This window comes from Drosophila suzukii, chromosome 2L (assembly GCF_043229965.1).
Source record: "Drosophila suzukii chromosome 2L, CBGP_Dsuzu_IsoJpt1.0, whole genome shotgun sequence".
NCBI classification, from domain to species: Eukaryota; Metazoa; Arthropoda; class Insecta; order Diptera; family Drosophilidae; genus Drosophila; species Drosophila suzukii.
The window spans coordinates 18,696,287-18,716,221 of record NC_092080.1 but is presented as its reverse complement, the minus strand read 5'-3'; the positions used below and the strand labels follow the sequence as shown (position 1 = coordinate 18,716,221).

The 19,935-nt window shown below is 43.0% G+C and overlaps 2 protein-coding genes across 2 annotated transcripts; one reads left to right on the top strand and one right to left on the bottom strand.

Moving 5' to 3' along the window:
• Nucleotides 1-3,055: 3,055 nt before the first annotated feature.
• On the top strand, nt 3,056-5,048 carry LOC108009378 (juvenile hormone esterase). Its single transcript, XM_017073685.4, has 4 exons — nt 3,056-3,962; nt 4,016-4,229; nt 4,283-4,736; nt 4,791-5,048. Exons 1-4 carry the CDS (start codon nt 3,075-3,077, stop codon nt 4,975-4,977), a joined length of 1,743 nt encoding a protein of 580 aa, XP_016929174.3. The 5' UTR covers nt 3,056-3,074; the 3' UTR covers nt 4,978-5,048.
• Nucleotides 5,049-12,777: 7,729 nt separating this feature from the next.
• LOC108007826 (esterase E4) lies at nt 12,778-15,057 on the bottom strand. Its single transcript, XM_070997563.1, has 4 exons — nt 14,937-15,057; nt 13,857-14,878; nt 13,348-13,798; nt 12,778-13,224 (listed from the first exon to the last, which is right to left on the bottom strand). The coding sequence occupies exons 2-4, from the start codon at nt 14,866-14,868 to the stop codon at nt 12,993-12,995; spliced, it is 1,695 nt and encodes a 564-aa protein (XP_070853664.1). The 5' UTR covers nt 14,869-14,878; nt 14,937-15,057; the 3' UTR covers nt 12,778-12,992.
• Between the last annotated feature and the right edge of the window lie 4,878 nt (nt 15,058-19,935).

Sequence of the window (19,935 nt, the reverse complement as noted above, 5' to 3'; positions counted from 1 at the left end):
TTCAGATTCAGGGGAGTGATTGATTTCGGACAGTCAGTCAGTCAGTTCTTCAGCTCATCAGTTCATCAGTCGGGGCAGCTGTTTTGGCAGGCAGTACTATCTAATGGATATTTAAATTGCATTGTTCGGAGATATTGTCGGTGGAGTGTTAACAAGAATGCAAGAAAATATCCAGAAAGGGGCTTTAAAGATATCTGAAAAATTTTACTTAGATTTTAGAATAATTTTTTTAGTACACTGGCGCTACATCTAATTTTCTTTTGAGGGTAGTTTCATTTTTAGATACTTACAGTATGATAATACAACATTAAATTATTAAACATTTTAAAAGAACAATTTAAAACCAATATCATCCAAGCACATCCAGTATGTGAAAATAAGAAATATGCCACAAAATTCAACTTCGCGCAGAATAAACACCAAATTGTTTTATTCATTCATATTTTACCTAGTTGTCTAAACCATAACTAACATACGATTTGATGCACTTTATTCTTTTACCATTCCCGCATAAACCTTTACACCTTTGTCGCGTGCGGAGGCTCCATCAGAATCATAAAAACCGCCCAAACAAATCCCACTAATTAACAACAGAATCGCGGGCGTATTATCGCATTCAAATTAGCAGCGGACACACCAGGCAAATAATAACAATCGAATAGAAGACCCGAAATGCATGGCGAAATATTTGGCAATTTTTATGTGGAATTTGTGGGCCCAAAAACAGTAGGTAAACAACCAAAACAACGAGACAATGAAGGGAGCAGCAGCCACCACGATTTTGTGGGCCATAAATAACTCGAATCATTTGGCCCAGAACGACCTCGTCAGCAGGACACTCGGAAAATGCAACTGCAACGAAAAGGCAAACATTTCATTAGTCAAAGTACATTTATAGGAGGGGAGGGGAGGTGAGGGTTGAATAGTAAAAGTACCACTCGCAAAACAAAATTCGATGCTAATTTCGGGCTAATAAATTATGCCTTTTGACAGTCTTGCAGAATGGGATGGATCTATGCTTGCCAATTTTATCTCTCAAATTCCTCACTGATTGCTATCGCTTTTTTCCATATTGATTGCTATCGGTGATTCCAGGGATTTCGTTTTGAGGCCCACGCACAAGTCACTTCGCTAAATGTCTGGTAATTAAATCAGAGTGGAAATTAAGACTCTAACATTTTTATAAAGAAAATCCCACAAAATCACCACGGGTCGTCTCGAGAACTCCTTGGTTTGGCATGCTCGGCAGGAGATATGTTTGGCCCGAGGGCAATTGCACACTTCACACCTCGAATCCCACATCTCACACCCCGCCTCGGGAATCCTCAGACTCCAGAGTCTAGAGTCTAGAGTCTACAGTCTAGAGTCCAGAGCCAGACGCATCCTGTGGCGCATGGCAAGACATCATCGTCGGTGTTTGGTGTCATTAGCGTCAGGCACTCGGAGGCGTCTGCCTTGGTCGCCACCTGCCGGGCCCGTGCCTCGACTGACGTTACAATTACCTGGTAATGCGAGGCACGATGACGACGACCGCAGAATTACAAAACAACACCCAAGGAGCCGAGAAGATGTCACCTCTACGTGAGCAGAACCAGAGGAGATGCAGCTCCACTTCAGCTGCAAACCAGTAGAGTCATCAATTTTCAGTTCCCATCCTCTCGGCTGTTTGTTCCTTGTGGTCTTTGAGAGTTCTTAGCCCCTGCGGCCCAGATATTAGTTATTAAAATGTATAGTAAATAAACTTGTACGAGATATTAATAAAGTTCAAAACATAACCTTAACTGTGTTAAATTATTTAAAGATTTTTATTTTTAACTTTGTTTTAACTATTTAAAAAAATGAATTAGGCTAAAAATGCACTTGATCAGAAGCAATATATTTAAATGCATATCCAATGGAAGAACTTACAGATATTTCGGTTCAATTCTGTTTTAAATGTATGGTATAATAAACCCCTATTTTTTAAACATATTTTCAGATCTTTAATGTTGAACATCATAAAAGAATTATGTTCTCTTTAGAACCGAGGGAAATTCAATTTTTATTTCGTCTATCATAAATACCTAACTTTGCTACTATACTTTAATATCTCTAGTGTTGAACTTCACAAACTTTTATTAACCATTTAAAGAATCAAATTAAGTGAGAAGTGCACTCGATCAGAACCCTTATCTTTACAATGCATATCGCAAGGGATGTTAGAAACTTCCTTCAGTCATAAATGTGATAGTTTCCTCTTCAAGTAGTTGGTTCCCATTGAAGATCGGAGCATATTTATTGGATTACTTCGTCAAAGAGTGGAAAACAAAGCATTTTCACACTGCCCTGGGCGAAAACCCTTAGCCAGAAGCAGCTACCAGTTCCCTTTTTTCCCGAGGAGACCAATATAAATCCAATTAGCACGCCTTTGTCTGATCTAGCACACACCGCTGAGGAAGAAGGATCGGAAGAAAGGAAGCGAACGTATCGAAAGGAAGACGAGCACAATGGAACTCTTAACACACTTCATCAGTTCGGGGTCTCGGCGATATCTCAGGGGTTTTTTTTTTTCTTACCAAGGGATGTGTGCCCTCGCCAAAGTTTATGACTTGCGCACCTTTTGTGCTCACCATTAAACGCCATTAGCGGGCATTTAAGGATCGCTTTTCGGGTCTAATTTTTGTGTAAAGGTCGCCGAGGTTAAACCGGGGTTAGGAGGGTGTTCCGACGCACACCTAATCTAATAAGCCGCAAGCACGCAAACCAGTTCACGTGGGAAAATTGGAGCGATCCAGAACCGCTCCAGGAGAGATACGCGTGGGCCGTCGGGATAATTCTGAGATGGGTGTGTGTGGGAAGTGGTCGGCTTCGGGCGGTGTGTTATTTATGGATTGCCGCTAACTACGAACCGAAGTTGCAATTGGATATGGGAAGAGATCGCGATCGTGCAAAAGAAACAACGCCCAATGTCAGTGCCCCGGGGGAATCGCATCAATTTCTGCACTTTATGTGACATAATCGCAGCCAGAACGGCTGGCTATAAAAGCCGGGATCTGATGGAGCAGCCTCCACAGTATCGCGTGAAGCTTTGCAGAATGTGGCGCATCTGCGGATTCGTTCTGCTCCTTTGTGGCCTAACCGCTGGCCAAACCAGTGAGGAGGATCTCAGCAAGGCTGTGCCGGATGAGGATGACCCCATTGGCAACAACAAGGAGCTATCGGACCTTGTGATCACCACAGCTTTGGGCAAGATTCGGGGCACCATTCTGCCCTCTCAGTCGGGTCGCAATTTCTATGCCTTTCGTGGAGTTCCCTATGCCAAGCCACCAGTGGATCGCCTTCGTTTCCAGCCACCGGAACCCGTGGAGCAGTGGTTCGATGTGTTGGACGCAACCTTTGATGGTCCCAAGTGTCCACAGCTGGGACTTATTAGTGGGGATGTGAGCGAAGACTGCCTCAGAGTTAATATATACACCAAGGAGCTGCCCAGCGAGTCGCACCCGAACATACGAAGACCTGTGATCGTGTTCATCCATCCTGGAGGCTTCTACTCCTTATCCGGCCAGAGCAAGAACTTTGCGGGGCCCCAGTACTTTATGGATCGTCGGCTGGTCTTGGTCACGTTTAACTACCGCCTGGGATCTCTGGGTTTCCTGGCCACGGGGAGCAAGGAGGCTCCTGGGAATATGGGACTTAAAGACCAGGTTCAGCTCCTCCGGTGGGTCAAGCTGCACATTTCTCGCTTCGGAGGAGATCCCACTTCCATCACTCTTTTGGGCTACGGAGCTGGAGCGATGGCTGTGACGCTGCATATGGTTTCCCCCATGTCCAGGGGTCTTTTCCATAAAGCCATCGTGATGAGTGGAGCAGTCACAGGTCAGTGGTCACTGCCGGATCACCAGATGGAAGTGGCCACCAAGCAGGCCACTTTGCTTCATTGTCACGTGGAGAATGTAACGGAAATGGTGGACTGTCTAAGAGGGGTAAGCTATTTAAGAAGAATAGCAAACCCTATTTTAAAACTTATATACCATAGAAACATTACCTGGAATACGCAAACAGCTTGCCAAAAATGTTTGAGTTTGACAGGAATAATCCCTTGATTCTGTGGAAGCCTGTTATTGAGCCGGACTTTGGCCAGGAACGCTTTCTAGTGGAGGATCCCATAAAAAGCTACCAAAACGATGATTTCATGAAGGTACCCATTATTACGGGAATGACCAAGGATGAGTTTGTGGGACCAGCCTTGTGTAAGTTCCAGCTTCGAAGATCTAACTTCCAATTAAACATTTTATTTTTCTAGCCATCCTACAAAGTCCTTCTCTGCTGAGTGCTCTAAATGAGAACTTCGAGTCCTTGGCCCCCGTGTTCTTCATGTACAATGAGAGTGATCCTCGAGTGGGCAATATAAGCCAGGAGCTAAGGAATCATTACTTCCAGCAGCAGCCCATCGATGCCAACCGTTCATTGGAGGCCTTGTCCAATTTTTACTCGGATGCATTGACTGGTTTTGGGATCCACCGATTTGTGCATTTGGCGGCCAGGTCAACAAAGGTTTACTACTATCGATTTTCATATCAGGGCGCAAGGAGTCACATTTATTATCCGGAAGATGCACCCTATGGGGTGGTTCACCACGACGATCTAATGTATCTGTTCGTGGAACCCTCTATCAGTCGCATGTTTACAGAAGATGACGACGAATTTCGCATGGTGGATATAATGGTCAGGATGTTCTCCGCCTTTGCTTATAAGGGGTAATAGTAAAATGGTATTGTTTTATAGTTCCAACTAAATAAGTATTATTACAGTGATCCCAATAAACCCACCGACTTGGCCTTGAGGGATATCCGTTGGCGTCCTTTTAGCTTCAAGAAACGCTACTACCTAGATATTGGAAAGCACCTAACCTTGCAGGAGAACCTCAACGCCGAGCGCTACGAGATCTGGAAACGACTCTTCCCCCTTAACTGGCGACGTCAGACCAAGGAGGTTTAAGCTTCAAAAGGTAGTGCTTTGCTCACATCTGTACTTTTCAAATACAGGCCACTAGGCATATTTATTTAAAATGCTTCACTTTGTTTTTTTCTACTGCTCAGTTGCCAAGTGACAAGCCAATTGGCATATTTTCAACTCTCCAGTTTGATGGGCCTCCCCCTGAAAGTTGTTTTGGGTCTTCGTGTCATCGCTGTGTGGGTGCATATATTATACGACAGTCGGCACCCGATAACAGTTCTACGTGTCGTACATTATGGGTTGTCGTCGATCGCGTGCTATGCTTGGGCACTGAGAGAATTATAAGGAGTAGTATAGTAAATGGTTTCAAAATGGTTTAACTTTAGACTGTATGACATACATATTTCTACTAATGAAGCTTATAAGTTTTATAATGCGATATGAATGACTTTATGACACATATGAGACACATTATAATTCACCTACACATTTAGTTTCAAAGTTTTATCATGTGAAATGTATGCTTATCATAAGATATCATAAGAAAGCATAAAAAAATTTAACTTGCCTGATGATAGGCATATTCTTACGCAAAGATAAATAAAATAAACAATGGCGTTACTTCATCAATGTTTTAAGTAATTTATAATCTATTAAGTTCTTTTGTATTTGGCATACTATTTTTTTAAGTGCATTCCACCTCCGCTGAAGCCTCAATTGCTGTTGCTGCCACCGCACATCTGTGATGTAGCCTCATCCATCCACTTTGCCATTAGTGGGTCGCTCACAAATGTGTTTTCGTTTTTATTGCTCTTATCGGAGTTTGGTTACGCTCCAGAGCATGACAATGTCAAAAGCGGAGTCGTCCAATTCGAGTGGCTCGTGTCCTGCCCTCGGCTCATTAGCATAGTGGCCAACACATGACGCTTTCGATCGTATACTACCCATCCGTTCCAATTGGCAATTGAAAAGTCCGTCATGAGTCACACCACATCCTCATCCTGCGGCCGAAAGGTCCTGCGGGGGTGCCACCAGTTGGAAAACTTTAATATATTAATTTATGCAAATTGCAAGGCAACCGAATGCGATGCGGTATCGCTGGCTATAGATCAATGCATGTCGGGGTTGCTCATTTTGATCGTTTCCACTTTAGTTTTAATTGTATCGCTTGTCAGCGGAGCCAGAAAGAGATCAGCAATCGAGATCGGCAATAAGAGCATATGCTGCCTGTGTGCCATAATTTGTTAGATGCAAAAAAAAAGAAAATAAAGAGGAGGAAAGTTTCCAGGAGAGTGGTGGTGGGACTGGGATGCAGATCGAGTCTGTGGCATTCCAATTTCCAGGGAAATATTTGGACAAGCGTCGCAGCAGATTTCGATTTCCGCGAACTGCCAAAGCGCAAATAAAGTTGTGAGAGCGCTGCAATCCCAATAGCAATCCCAATCCCAAAGCCCCCAGGGTCCAAATCATATCAGATGGGGCCCAGTCGGCCAAGAGGTGTCTGCGTTTCCTGCTGGGACTGCCTTCTCCCGAGGATTTTATGCCTGGTGTTGGCGGCCAGGCCAGGTTTTATTGACTGATGGAAATCGCTCAAAAAGCAGTTGAATTTTCGCTGAGCTTGCTTGCCCACAAAATGTAATTAGATTGCCAGGCGAGGACTACGAGTCCAACTCCCATGGAACCGCAAGGCCAACTCTTCGGCTGTGGTTTTCCCCAGATCCCAAGAAAATACCCAAGACGCGTGCTTGGAACTCCTGCTGTCAACATCAGTGCCCAGGAATCTCGCCGAGCTGCGGCCAAAAGGCAATGAAGTTGTCTGGCAATTGACGCGCGATAAGGCCGAGAGACACAGTTCGAAAACTCTGTGCGCATAAGGCCAAAACAAAGGAGATCCAGTCGCGAAACTCCTCCGTTGTCCCCTCTTACATAGAAAAATTTGCACAAACATCACAAAACTCATAAATAACAACAACAACGACAGGCGGCAGCAGCTGAAGTTGAAGTTGAAGTTGCAACTGCAACGGCTAGAGATACAACTACAACTATTGCATCCAGAAAGTGTCCACCTATGTGCGACTCCTTGGCCCTCGGCTCTTTATCCAGCGATGGATAATGTGCTTTGGACTCCACAATTTATGAGTCACTTGGCAGCCTGTGTTGGACCGAAAGCTATGCCAGGCATTTATTGGGTTAAGTTCAGCAGATGGAGGCATTGACATATTTCCACCTAGCACTTGGAGTGGGTATACCTATGGGAAGTGGTTTAGGATGTGGGTTGGGAAAAGTTTGACGATTCAATTACTTACTTTGCCTTATATTTGGACCAAATAAGGTTTGTTAGGTAAATTTATACGCAATCTCAAATGCTCAGAGGAAGATTTCGTTTTGTAAATTTAACATCTCCGGAAGTTATTTTCAGCCTAGAAACTTTCCAAAATTAAAGTTTCATTACAATTATCAACTTGGCCTTACATTTTGTCTAAATAATGTGGATCGATCGATTTAATTCATCATCTAATATTAATTAGTAAACAACATTTATTGAAAATAAGTTAAAAATGTTACAAATTAGTATTCCATTTTATAAATTTGATATTGTACCAAGACTGACAGTTTAAAGTATACCCACCTAGTGTTTCGTTTCACAAAAATCCCAAAAACCCACTACTGGAAAATCACCCACATAGATAATTAGCACCAGGAGCTTCTGAGTCAACCTCTCTGATAAGAAAACTCGGGCCATGTGGCGCGTGCTGGCATTATCCGAGTTTATGGTGCATGGCAGCACCACCTCCAACGAATTTCCCCCGAATTATTAGCATAGGGAAATGGAAAATATGAAGAGTGAAAAGCATTTAACAGACAATTGCGTGCGGCGTGTGGGCGATCCATCAGCAGTTGATGAAAATATGCTGATAAGTCGGTGAGAAAGCCATTAGCGCGGTAGAGAGGGATAGATTGGAGTATCCTGGCTGGGTTTTTAATAACTGTCATGATCCTGCGGCGTCGCTTATTGGAAACCATTTGAAGTGGCAGCTTGGAAGAGAGTCGCGTGCCGATCGCAAGCTGTGCCTGCCATTTTTATGATCCCGTGCTGAGGGCTAGTACCGATGATCTGTCTGTCAGTCAGTCAGTCGGTCGGTAGGTCTCCCCCATTTCATCTCTCCGGATGTCAAATATCTGCGAACGGAGTTTCGTTGTCTGTTGTCATCGCGGCATCGGGTTTCAATAATAGTTCTCTGCAGCTTTCGACTTGCGATGATGGATCGTGTTGCACGGTGTCTCGCTTATTGACTAACTGACAGAGGGGTGGGTATGGATTGCCTAATGGGAATCCGAATCCCCGTGACTCAAGTACCTTTCCAGGGGGATCTGAAGTTTTATGAGCCTTGGAAGCCCTCGCATTCCTCAGCCCTCGAGTTATTTGTTTTATTCTCCTCTCTGCTTTTCCTGAAAACTCTTCGATAAACTTTAATGAGCATGTCAGAAATTCTACTGGTGGGTAGTACCTACCAATCGATGACAAATTGTATTCTATCCATGTGAAAGTTGCAGCTCTGATTGATGTTGGAGACTGACTGTCAACGGTTTAGTGGATCGTTTAACTAATTGCTCAATAACATACCTGCCAGAAACCATTAGAACAAGTGCATCAAGATGCGCCTGGGGTCCAAAGAGCATTTCCATTTCCAATCCAAATTCCCAGACTCCAAGCTCAGACGCCGGACTATTAATCACACGAAATTGTGGCATAAAATACAATTTCATTAATTGTGGCCAAAACACACTCGCAGAAGGAAAACCACACCCGCATGCCACTCAAGAGAGTTTCCCACGAGTGAGTAGTTCCATACCAGTCACTTCACCTCCAGCTCCCATTTCGGATACAGTTGCTCTGTTTGCTCTCGAAGTCCCTGACCCTTGACTGGCGCTATATTTAGTATTGGGCACACACCCCCAGGTGGCTACCGATGAGGAGCAGGGCATTGGCCAGTGCGATCACGTAGCTTTTTTCCAGTAAATGGTGTCACAAGGTGATGGTAAAAAGAGTTGAGCGTCCTATCGCCTCGACTGAAATTCACGTGAAGACAGCTGCCGCAGAAGCAGCCAGAGGAATGGATGTGGATGCAGCCGCATTCCGTGCCCTCATATTGTAGTTCAGTGTCAACGTCAACCACGTAATCAACTTACAGGAACCCATTGCCAGGGCAAACAGTCAGCACTCTACACTGTGAACAAAACAGTGTTCACAACAGATTATTATGAAGAGCTATGTTTTACAAGTAAATAAATTTACTAATTGTAAGAATATATTATTATTTTATTTTTGTTGTTAAATTTTAAAAATTCGTCAAATTAAAAACCCAAGATAAAAATCATGATAATTGTATCGTTCATATGAAAGTAGAAAATTCGCCGATAATAATACCAAGAACAGTTTTGAATGTTATAAATAGATTACTGTAGACTTTATTCTAAACGGAGAATTGAAAACTAGCGGCACTATAAACGAAACTATCCTGAAAATATATATTTTGTAATAAAATTGGATGGTATGGTAAGAGCGCTTAATCCTTTTTAAAGAACTTTACATTTTGAATATTTATGAAACCATACATTTTTAATATTTTGAAAGCATTTCTTTGTTTAAACATGTCTTTCAAATCAACAAAATTTTTTTTTTTCACCTAGTAAATAAATAAAAATTTCCCCCAATAACTTAGCTAGTTGTTTCTGCCAGTGCACACACTCTAGCAACATCCCTTCCCCGGACAGCAAAAAAATTGCAACAATCCGCAGAGGCAACCCCCGATAGCTGAGGACCAAGTCCTCCGAGCTATCTTCCCTCAGCAAAAGGGCAGGGAGTCCTGGGCTCACTAATGTTTGGTTTCATTAGTCCTGAGCGACAAATCAAACAGTTTGTGGCAGTTTGTTTGCTGTATTTTTTCCGGCATCCATCCGTTGTTTACACTCATTAGTTGGTCCTGCCTGGCATTCGGTTTATTCCTAAATTCTAGATCCAGAGTCCTGAATATCGGAAAGCGTCGCACCCCTGTGACAACTAGCATACGTTTCAAGGGGGCGCACTGATTTCGGTCGGTTGTTGAGGGTGCCACTCGGATGTTGTTTCGTTTTCATTATTTAAAGCACATTAATAATCACATCTGACAACAGAGCAGCCGGAATAGGATTAGGGCAGGGGAGCGGGAAATCGGGGGGAGTGACAGGAGTCGCGTATCGGAAAACTGCAAACAAATATTTGCAAAGGACATGGCACTTAACGCTCTTGTAATTGTGACTATTTGGGTGGTTTCGCCCACTTGGGTGGCTGCGCTTTTTATGGCCTTCGAATTGGGTGCAAAAGATGGCAATCTCAACCGAAAGTGGGTGTTTCAGTCGATTGATTTGTGGGTAGTTACGTGGTATTTCATTGACATTGATTATCATAAATCGTGCTTTGGTGGTCCTCCGTAAACATTTCTATTAACAACAGCAGGGTCCCAAAACATGCATAATTATGATTGCTTCGCTCCTTTTAGCCGACGTGTTTTTGTCGTCGGGTCTTCAAACAAAAGCGACAACGATATACAGATACCTATATATATGGGGGGAAACAACAAAAGACACTCAGGCAGCGACCACACATGAGGCAACTTGGAACTTGGAGTAGCCTGAGATAGACAGCGAGACAATGGGGCACTTTTCGTGCGGCGGTCTCATATGTGAGCCGTGTATTTTGGTTATCGAATAATCAAGTTGTGCATCACGGACTCTCCCCAACCAGAACTAAAAAGTGGAAAAGGGGCAAGACAATTAATTGTAAGGTCGTTTGATGTGAACACTTTCACCCAAAACAAACAGATACGAGTGTCCTTTTTCCAGTCGCTTTGATGTCGGTCATTTGAGCCTGGGATCTGCTGCAAGTGCGGGGACAGAGCAATCATTAATCACAGCGATTTGGATTTGGATTTGTATAAATATTTAATTAACCGCAGAGGAGAGTGTAGGGAAAGTATCTGACAGGTCATAGGCGCCAGCGAATTGGGGGAAATTAATGGAGTTGTTTGGGAAAGTGAAAACTGATTTCCAGGATAAAACTCCTTTGTGATCAAAGCTCTGTCCGAGAGGTTTGGAGATTCCACGAATACCAATCAATTGGTCTGCTGCTTCGATTGCAAGCAACCCACGTCACTTGAGAAAGGGCAGCCAAAATAAAATTATTTTCATGCGTGTTGTCCGTTCCATCAACCAAGTGGCCTGAGTCTTCCCAGAAAACACGCATAACAAAGCGCTTCTCTGGCCGAAATCTCCCTGTCTTCCGAAGGGGAATCGAATCCTTCCCAACCGGCACTCTCTCAATTTGTATTGTCATTAGCGATTATGGGCCTCGAATCGGTTGGGGGATGGGCGTAATCCGATATGTTGACAGAACGCATAAACGAGGAACGAGCATCAGGACCAAAAACCAGACAGCACCGCTGACAAGCCTATAAAGCATTCGATCCTTGGCGCTACTTCAAAATGTTTACTCCTTTTGTGGGCCTGAGCTCAATAAAAACGTAATCAAACCCGCAATGCGAGGGGGTTGAGGGGGATGATGATGATGCGTCACAAAAAGAGCAAGGACTCGGGATCGGAATGGGTATCGGTCCAGGTTTTCCATCGAAAAACCATGGCGCAGGCGTAGCGAAAGTGAAATCGAGACGCAGCCACAATCGAATCGGCAGCTGGAACACCTTCGCATCATCATCATCATTCTCATCCTCATCCTTGTGATCAACGAACCCATATATACCCAAACCCTCACCTTCGAGATCATCGAGGCTGTTTCTGTTTTGTTTAGAGGCCCACAAAGAGCCAAAGTCAAAAGGGGCACGCGCTCGATTCTCGATTTTGAACCTAGACATGAGACATTGTGACTGATCGGGGTCGTATCCTCGATCCTCAGACGATCGGTGTGTTGTCTAGACAAGCCGCAGACACAAGTTTAATAGACTTATTGTAATTGAGTCACAAAAGCCACTCGATATTCATTTCCACGCGGTACACAACTCTTTTCGTCTTTTCCAGCTGTCATTTAGGGAAAGGTGTTACCCCTTTATAGAACAATCACGGTTGAGGAGCGCAATTCGATGTGTTAATGTTAAGGGAAATTTAATTAAAATTTGCAAATGTTTTGCCCATTTTCATTGTCATTCCCGTCATGTCACCACATGCCTTTGTCATGTTGACTTGCCCACCTTTTTGTGGGATTTGTTCACATGTCCCAAAAGGGAATAGGGCACAATGCGTATACTGTACTGTTTGCCTTTGCCCCTCATATTTCTATGGGACAAGTTAACAAGTTAATTTTCCATATTTTCTTTACTCCAACTTTACAGCGTAGTCATGTCCTGGTGTGTGTCCTTTGTGGTTGCCAAAGGGTTAAACTTGGGACTTGACCTTGAGTGCTAATGAGTGATTTAAAATTGGGTTATATTAAAGCAGTTTTCCTGTTTGAAAGCAACTTTAATCTTCATTGAAAATATTTATTAACTCCCCATCCTGAGGAGTCTGTCATCTCCCATCCAACCACCCCAAAAAGGGGGCGGGAAAGGCGATAATCCTTTTGTAGCCCATCGCATTGTTTGGCATTTTCACGCAAGAGCAAATCGTAAATGTCAATAGCAGCGCATCTGTGTAATGGGATAAGACCTCGGATTTTAACGCAGGGGGAGGCAGAAATCAGAACCATTTCGTTTTTACACATGCCAACCTGACAATAATACAATAATTCAAAGCTCAAAAAGGTCAGAGTTTCGAAGTTCCGCCCCCCAAAAAAGCAGTTCAAAGCCGAAAACATTTAAAGACAAATTAATGTGTATTTAAGCTGCCCCAATCAGCTTCAGGCCAAAGACTAATTGCCCCAAGGCGAAACGGAGAAAATCTCACGCCTTTGTTGATTAATTAATCAAAGTAAATAGTTGCAATGCTTGTCCGGCGAAGAGCGAGCCAAGAGCAAAGGTCATTAGTGTAATCTAAACGGCCTATTGATAAGCTTTTTCCACACCTAATTGCTACATTAATTTTCCGATGAGCCGGGAGGCCATACCAGTGGCGATGGCCACTACGAAACTGGGTTTCCAGGCAGCGCCTCCGCTCCCGGCGGGCGTGGGAAACAGTTCATCCCAGACGGCATATCGATCGGAATAGCCGGGCGAACCCACCTGGGTCACCACCCCGTTGTAGAGCATCTTCAGGTCCGTTGAGTTGCAGGGCGGCCAGATAGCAGTGGTGTTTAGGGGTATCCTGAAACGGGGGAAGTATACAAAAAGTTTCATTGTTTACCCTAAAAACCATATGCTTTTTTTAATTACTCTTCCAAAACTGTTTCCAAAGTTATAATTCAAGTTTATTCTTTAAGTAACTCACCCCGTTTTCGCAAATTGTGTACACCAGCTGGTTAAACGCTGCATCATAAAAATATCCGGATGACCTTCAGGCATTATGGTGCCATACCAAAGACCCGGCATTACATACTGCAGATCATCCGCATGACCCACTCCCAAGGGTTTTTGATCCTTGTCCAAAGGAGCTGACATACTTCGATCACCAAAGTAATCCGTGCGCATATAATAAACTGGAGTGTAGTGTCTAGCCAGGTGAACTAGGCGATGCACACCATGGCCTATGATACCATCAGAAAAGATCTGTCCAAAGTTTTGAATGTTTTCCGTATTAATTCCACTAATATTATCGCCCAGGTAAAAATCCTTGAGTCGTTGACTTATTATCGAATTTTTTTTATAAAGAAACAACTCCGGAGAGTATTCCACAAAGTTTGAACCAAGATCATGGAGTAAAGGCTCATTTTCCAGGTGAACTGCAAGATGTTAAGCATTAACTATAAGATATAATCAAAGAAAACTACCGTACCTCACCATTAACGGTGTAGTCCAGTTCGTTGGCCGTGTAACTGACCAGCAAAGGCACCTTGTTAAAGTTTCCCTCCTCGATAAGTTCCGTGGGATGCCTGGGTAAAAAGTATCCGTCGATCTCGTAGTTCCACTTCATGTTAACAAACTGATATGTTTCCCAAGCCTTACAGATTGCCACAATGCGTGGCCAGGTCTCATTACGAAGGCACTCCACCAGATCCGTGGGATCGTACATTGGACAACCCAGTTCACGAGCCAGTTTACGTGTCCAAAAAAGGTTATCGATATCAAAGTGATTGGTGGCCGAACCGCTCATGAGGATTGCCCGATGGAAGAGACCGGCGGAAAGGGGCGAGGCCAGGTGTAGACTGACTGCCATGGAACCAGCACTCATACCCAAAATTGTCACCATCTCAGGATCACCACCAAAGTGGGTTATGTGATCTCTAACCCATTCCAGAGCCATCACTTGATCTAGGTAGCCAAAGTTTCCCTTCGACTCGCTGCTGTTGGTGCTAAGAAAGCCGAGAGCTCCAAGACGATAGTTGAAGGCCACAAAAACAACATCGTGATCTAGCAAATACTGAGGACCTGCTTCGTAGATACTATGTCCACTGCCCAGGACATTGGCTCCTCCATGGATGTAAACGAGAACTGGTAGCTTTTCCTCAAAGTTCTTTGTGAAAACGTTTAGTTTGAGGCAATCCTCACTCATGAACAAGGTAATTCCTGGTTGTGGACAAACCAGGGAATCGGATGTGGCCTTGAGCACCTCGTCACCCCAGCTAGTTTCAGGAAGGGGATTGGAGAACCTAAGTTGCCCCACTGGAGGTTGGGCATATCGTATGCCTCTGAAGGCGTATACTGTCTTGCCCGTGAAGCTCTGCATTGTACCACCTTGTATTTTGCCCAAGGAGAGCTCTACAACAGGATCATCGCCAACGAAAGTAACACTACTGGTAAAACCTACTAAAAACACAAGAAGATTCCAGAAAATGGGAAGTAGACAAGCCATTCTGGGTTTTCTAAATCAATTAAAATAGTTTAATATTCAAAAATATTTATAATCTCTTTGGTTCTTACCAAACGGAAATTCTCTGTGGGAATCGTTAGGAATCTCGCGTAGTTCTCAGAGTTTTCGCAATAGTTTAATAGTCTTTCCCCGCTTTGGTGGTGCGCACCCGCATATTACGAGTGTTTCAGCGGAACTGCAGGTTTCGCACGGTTTCTATATCTTTGGGTGGGACTATCTCAAAAACCACTTAGAGATAACTTGATCGATTATTACTTGGTCAAGATTAGTCTTCATGTTGGTCGAAGCTTGTATCAAAATAAACACAAGATTAGGCCAACTATTCCGCGTTCGTTCAATCTGGTAATTCAAACTCATGACCTTGTACTTTAATTACTGAACTCCAATTCAATTGAAACTTATTGCTTCATTGAGAGATTTCGAGTTCTATTCTGGATTTGGGTTCGGCATAACAGTCGTTAGACACTTCACCCTGATTTGCACCACCGATTGGTCCGTGGATCGGATCCTACGCCCGCAGATTTTTTATAGTTTCGAGTTTAGTTTTTCTCATGCCAACGACTGAGATTTAAATTGATTTCCTTATTAATGCACATCCCTCTTGTAATATTCAATTAAAACTACCCACGATGAAACAGTTCCCTTGATTGACACAAGCCGCGTGGTAATTACTCGAGCTCTGGGAGAGCCCGAGTTTTCCTTTTCATCCAGATTGAAAACTGAATATGATGGCGGCGAAGGAAATCCCACAATGACCTTTTCGAAACGAATTCCCTTAATTGCGATGGCTTTTAATTGTGTCAGGAAGTAGATGATCTTCAAATCCAACCCACAATGAATATTAATATACGAGTATTCCCTCAAAGATCACAGTCGGGGGAAGAAAAAAACAATTTTCACACATCGCCGAGTAGCAAAACTCGAAAACGAAACAATTTGCTCTCCCCGAAACGAATTTGCGACAATCTGCTGCCGTTCCTGAGGAGCCGAACCCAGTATTCCGGACACTTGAGTGCTTATGTGCACACCGCAGCACCACGGGAGGATCAGCGGCGGAGGCCGGAGGAAACCACCCTGCCCATCCAAGTTCGATCTGGACGGAGCCACTCGAGTTGTTGCAAATATATGAGTGGCCTCTTGACAGACATCGTCGTCATCATCATCGTTCCCGGCGTCGTGGAAGCTCAAACTGTGCCACTTGAGGGCTCTTTGTGTACCCTTTGTGGCAGGCTGCTTGCAAGCTTCCTGTGGCTTGATGACGTCGCCGGGCAGCCCAGACATGCAAAAATTTCTCACGCATCGCCGGCAGATGTTGTTGTTGTGGGGTTAAGTGGGAGAATCTATCAAGTCTTAAGGTTCAAGGAATTTCTGCTCGGATCGATCTAGTTCCGTTGTCCAAGCAAATTAATAAATAGCCAAAAAATCATCTTTAAATAGATGTTAAAAGACTTATGTGCATATGACACTTACTTGAAATTGCGACTAACTCACCAGATTTTTAAAGAGATCATGTTAGTCTATGTTTAGGATTAGAGATTTTTCATATAATAAATCATATTTGGGCTGCCATGAATTTTTAAATGTTTTTCTCCTTAAAGCATATTTTTTAGGTGTTGCTATGATTAATAACGTCCTTTGAATAACTCATGATTGCGAAATTAAATTTACCTAAATTTATATTTATAGATAATAACCTTGAAGATTAACAATAAGAAACGATTTCCTTTTTTGTGTATACAGTCAAGCAATTAAAGTTTTAAGGAATTGAAAACTTTCGAATGTAAATAATATTCTACCTTTTCAAAAGTATTTCAAAAAAACGACACGTTCGCAATCGTGTGAATTTAAAACGGTGCCTATTTTAAATGCAAAATAAAAATGTAAAGTTCTGCAGAATTGGCGGTTCAATATGGATTCCATAAAATTACCGTAAGGCCAAATGTCTTCGTTACAAAATGTTCGCATTTACCTACCCAGCTACTTAGTTGAGGTCACGCCCTTGGAGGTCTCGAGTCGCACCCCCAAAGGGAAATTAAAAGATCGATTTCATTAATTCCACATTTGCGAAATTTTCCTGCAGCTGCTGCAGTGAAGCCCACTAGAAAACCCAGCCATGCAAATTCGCAGACATTTCAATAATAACTGGCTCGGCTATTAGATGACAACTGAATGGAAACAGTCGCAACTCTCAAGTGACCAACATGCAGGCCTCCTTGTGGGTTCCTTTCCTCTGGGAGAATGAAAGAAATGCCACGCCCCTCGCTGAGTCCGAGGGCAATGCCAACTCCACTCCGAATCCAAATCCCATTCACAATCCGCAGAACAAAGCCGAAGGAAACCCAAGGAAAGCAACAATTGCCGCACACGATAAACCACTTCAGTAATCAATCAAAGCGATAGGGAAACCCAGACCTCAACGTCTTGTAATGAATATTTAAAGATGGAAATTATCGCAATCCGACAAAGGGGCGAGTTCTCCGGCATTTTGCATAACTGATAGCGGAACAATAGACCAATATCGAAGAATGCTTTGCATACTCATAAGCATAAGCATACGAGCATAATGCGATAATTTGAGCACAAAAGTGCCGAGGCCAAGGGTTCGGTTCAGTTTGGCACTAACATCTTGCTGCCTCTAATCGCATGGCAGGAACATATTTCTGTAATCAATACGGGGGAAAGGAAAGTTCTGGGAGATCGCCGGGGACTCGATCAAGTGAGCAAATGTCCCGAATGTGAAACAAATAACAAAAAGCCCTCAAGGGCTCGCAGGATCCGAGTGGATCCGAGTATTACTTCTAGGGTTGCTCTGCTCTCCAGACCTTTGTGGTATTGTAATGAGAGTGACGTCTTATTTGCGCCAGACGAGGGTTAAGAAACGGGCTCAGAAAAAGGGGTATTTTTGCATCCAGCCTTTCCTCGAGTTTTATTCACACCATTGCTCAGCGATTGTTTGGTAAATAGGCTCTAATTTCTAATTGTTGAAGTGATCATATCATGGCGAAATTTAAAACATTACATTTCTTATTGATGTTTCTTCGGAATCTAAAATATAATAAAGGAAAAACTAAACATATGTATATTTTAAAGAGGGTAAAACCAAATACTACAGTTTTCCTGCCAAAATATTAAAATTTATTTAAGTCATTGGGTAATTTTAAAGAACTCTGCATAAACATGGAAAATACATATACTACACTATTGAAACTAGCTTTCTCCTTAATATTTATTTGACAATTATCATTAAATAAAAGCCCCTTACTCCAAAAAATTAACAATGTTTTTTATCACCCTAACATGCCAATAAACTGGAAACTTCGAAGCAAAGAACTCCCTCTACTTAAATTTTCGAGGTTTTACAATGGAAATTGATGTGCCCAAGGCCTAGGGCAAACCCTCAATTGGCTTTGGTGGCAGTGGATCTACCCCCAATCTAAATAAACAAACTCTAAAAGGGCTAAGTGAACCCTAAAATGAAAGTTTCAACGGACATGAGATCGTAATATTTGCCACTTAATTGAGATTAATTGAAGTTATGTGCCCGATATGAATAAACAACTTTGCAGCCATTTTGTATATGAGTGCGTTTTATGTGCACACAACACATCGTCCGAAAATATTATTAATAATTACAAGAGCAAGGCAATGGCACCCCAAAAAATAGTTATAGAGTCGAACCCTCGGGCAGACGAATATTTGATTAAATTAAATTGAGTGCGACGGAGTTTGTGGAGCAGCGGAAGCCAAACATCAGTTCGAATATGTGTATCTTTCAGATACTTTCTCGCTGGGCGATGCAAATCAAACGCTATTGAGCCAGCCAGATGATCTGCGCTTTACCCCCGAAAATAAAAGATCTCTGGCGATCGCGAGGTGAATGCACTCGCATTCTAATAACGCTCTTGTTGATGGTAATACCAGACCAGAGTTACGGATCTCCCCTGAAAGCCCCTTAATTGGTGGGTTGTGGATTGCTTTGGATGCACGGCGTGCGTGTTAATAGGCATCGTTTCGTTGTAAGTCACAACTAGCAATTTAGGCTAATTGACATTCAAATGCAGTTGAATAAACTTTTTGGGCAACTGCAATGGCTGCACTGCTAAATGATTGTAATAGCTCAGGTCGTTGGCTTCTCCAATAATTCTGTAAAATTCATTTAGGGATTTACGGCACCACAGGATCGTCCATCATCATCATCAACCCCATCGATAGATCGCGCCCATCATTTATAAATTGCCGCATCAAATAAAGGCAAACGCTTGAGTAAATCCACATAATTGCTGTGCGAATCCTTGATGTCCGTAAAATACTCCTGGCTGAAAGGCACGGCCTTCGCAATCAGTTGCGAATATAAAAAAAGGAGAGAGTTATACAGTCCGGATGTGTTTGCACTCGTGTAAACATGCGTTTGTCATTAGACACACCGGAAATATTGACAGCATTCGACACGCGGCGCACGACCAGCCGGAATTCTTGCAATAGAAACTTGCCACTTTATTTGCCATTTGATTTTTTAAAATTGTTAAAATTTTCAATTCAACTGTTTCACAATTGTTTTCCCAAGTTTCGCTTTTGCGCTTGAGTAAGCAACGTTAGATCTTCGAGGCTACCCTGACCGAAGGATCGGGTGGTTTTATATTTTTTTACGTTTTGAAGAGGGGTGTCCTTGTCCCTTTCCGTATCCCCGTACGTGTGTCCTTTGTCTGGGCATCTTTGTTTGGCCCGAAGTGTCGTCGCCATGTCGAATTATCGTGTTTTTTAACTGAAGTACCTGAAATTTCACAGTTTCGGCTTATGTTTTTTATATTCCTTAGAGAGCAGCAGAGTTTACTAATTAGATTTTATTGCGTAGCGCGAATCGCTTTGTCGCTGCTGGCAAGTGTGAAAAATCTTCTCTTTTTTACGATTTACAATTTTGCCAAGAGCCGTAGATCTTCTTTCTTGGCCGCAATTTATCGGGACTTTAATTGCACATTCGAAAAATATTCAGCCTTGATTCCAAGAATATGTTTTTCAGTAGAGCACGCGCTTCTAAACAATCAAAACAAT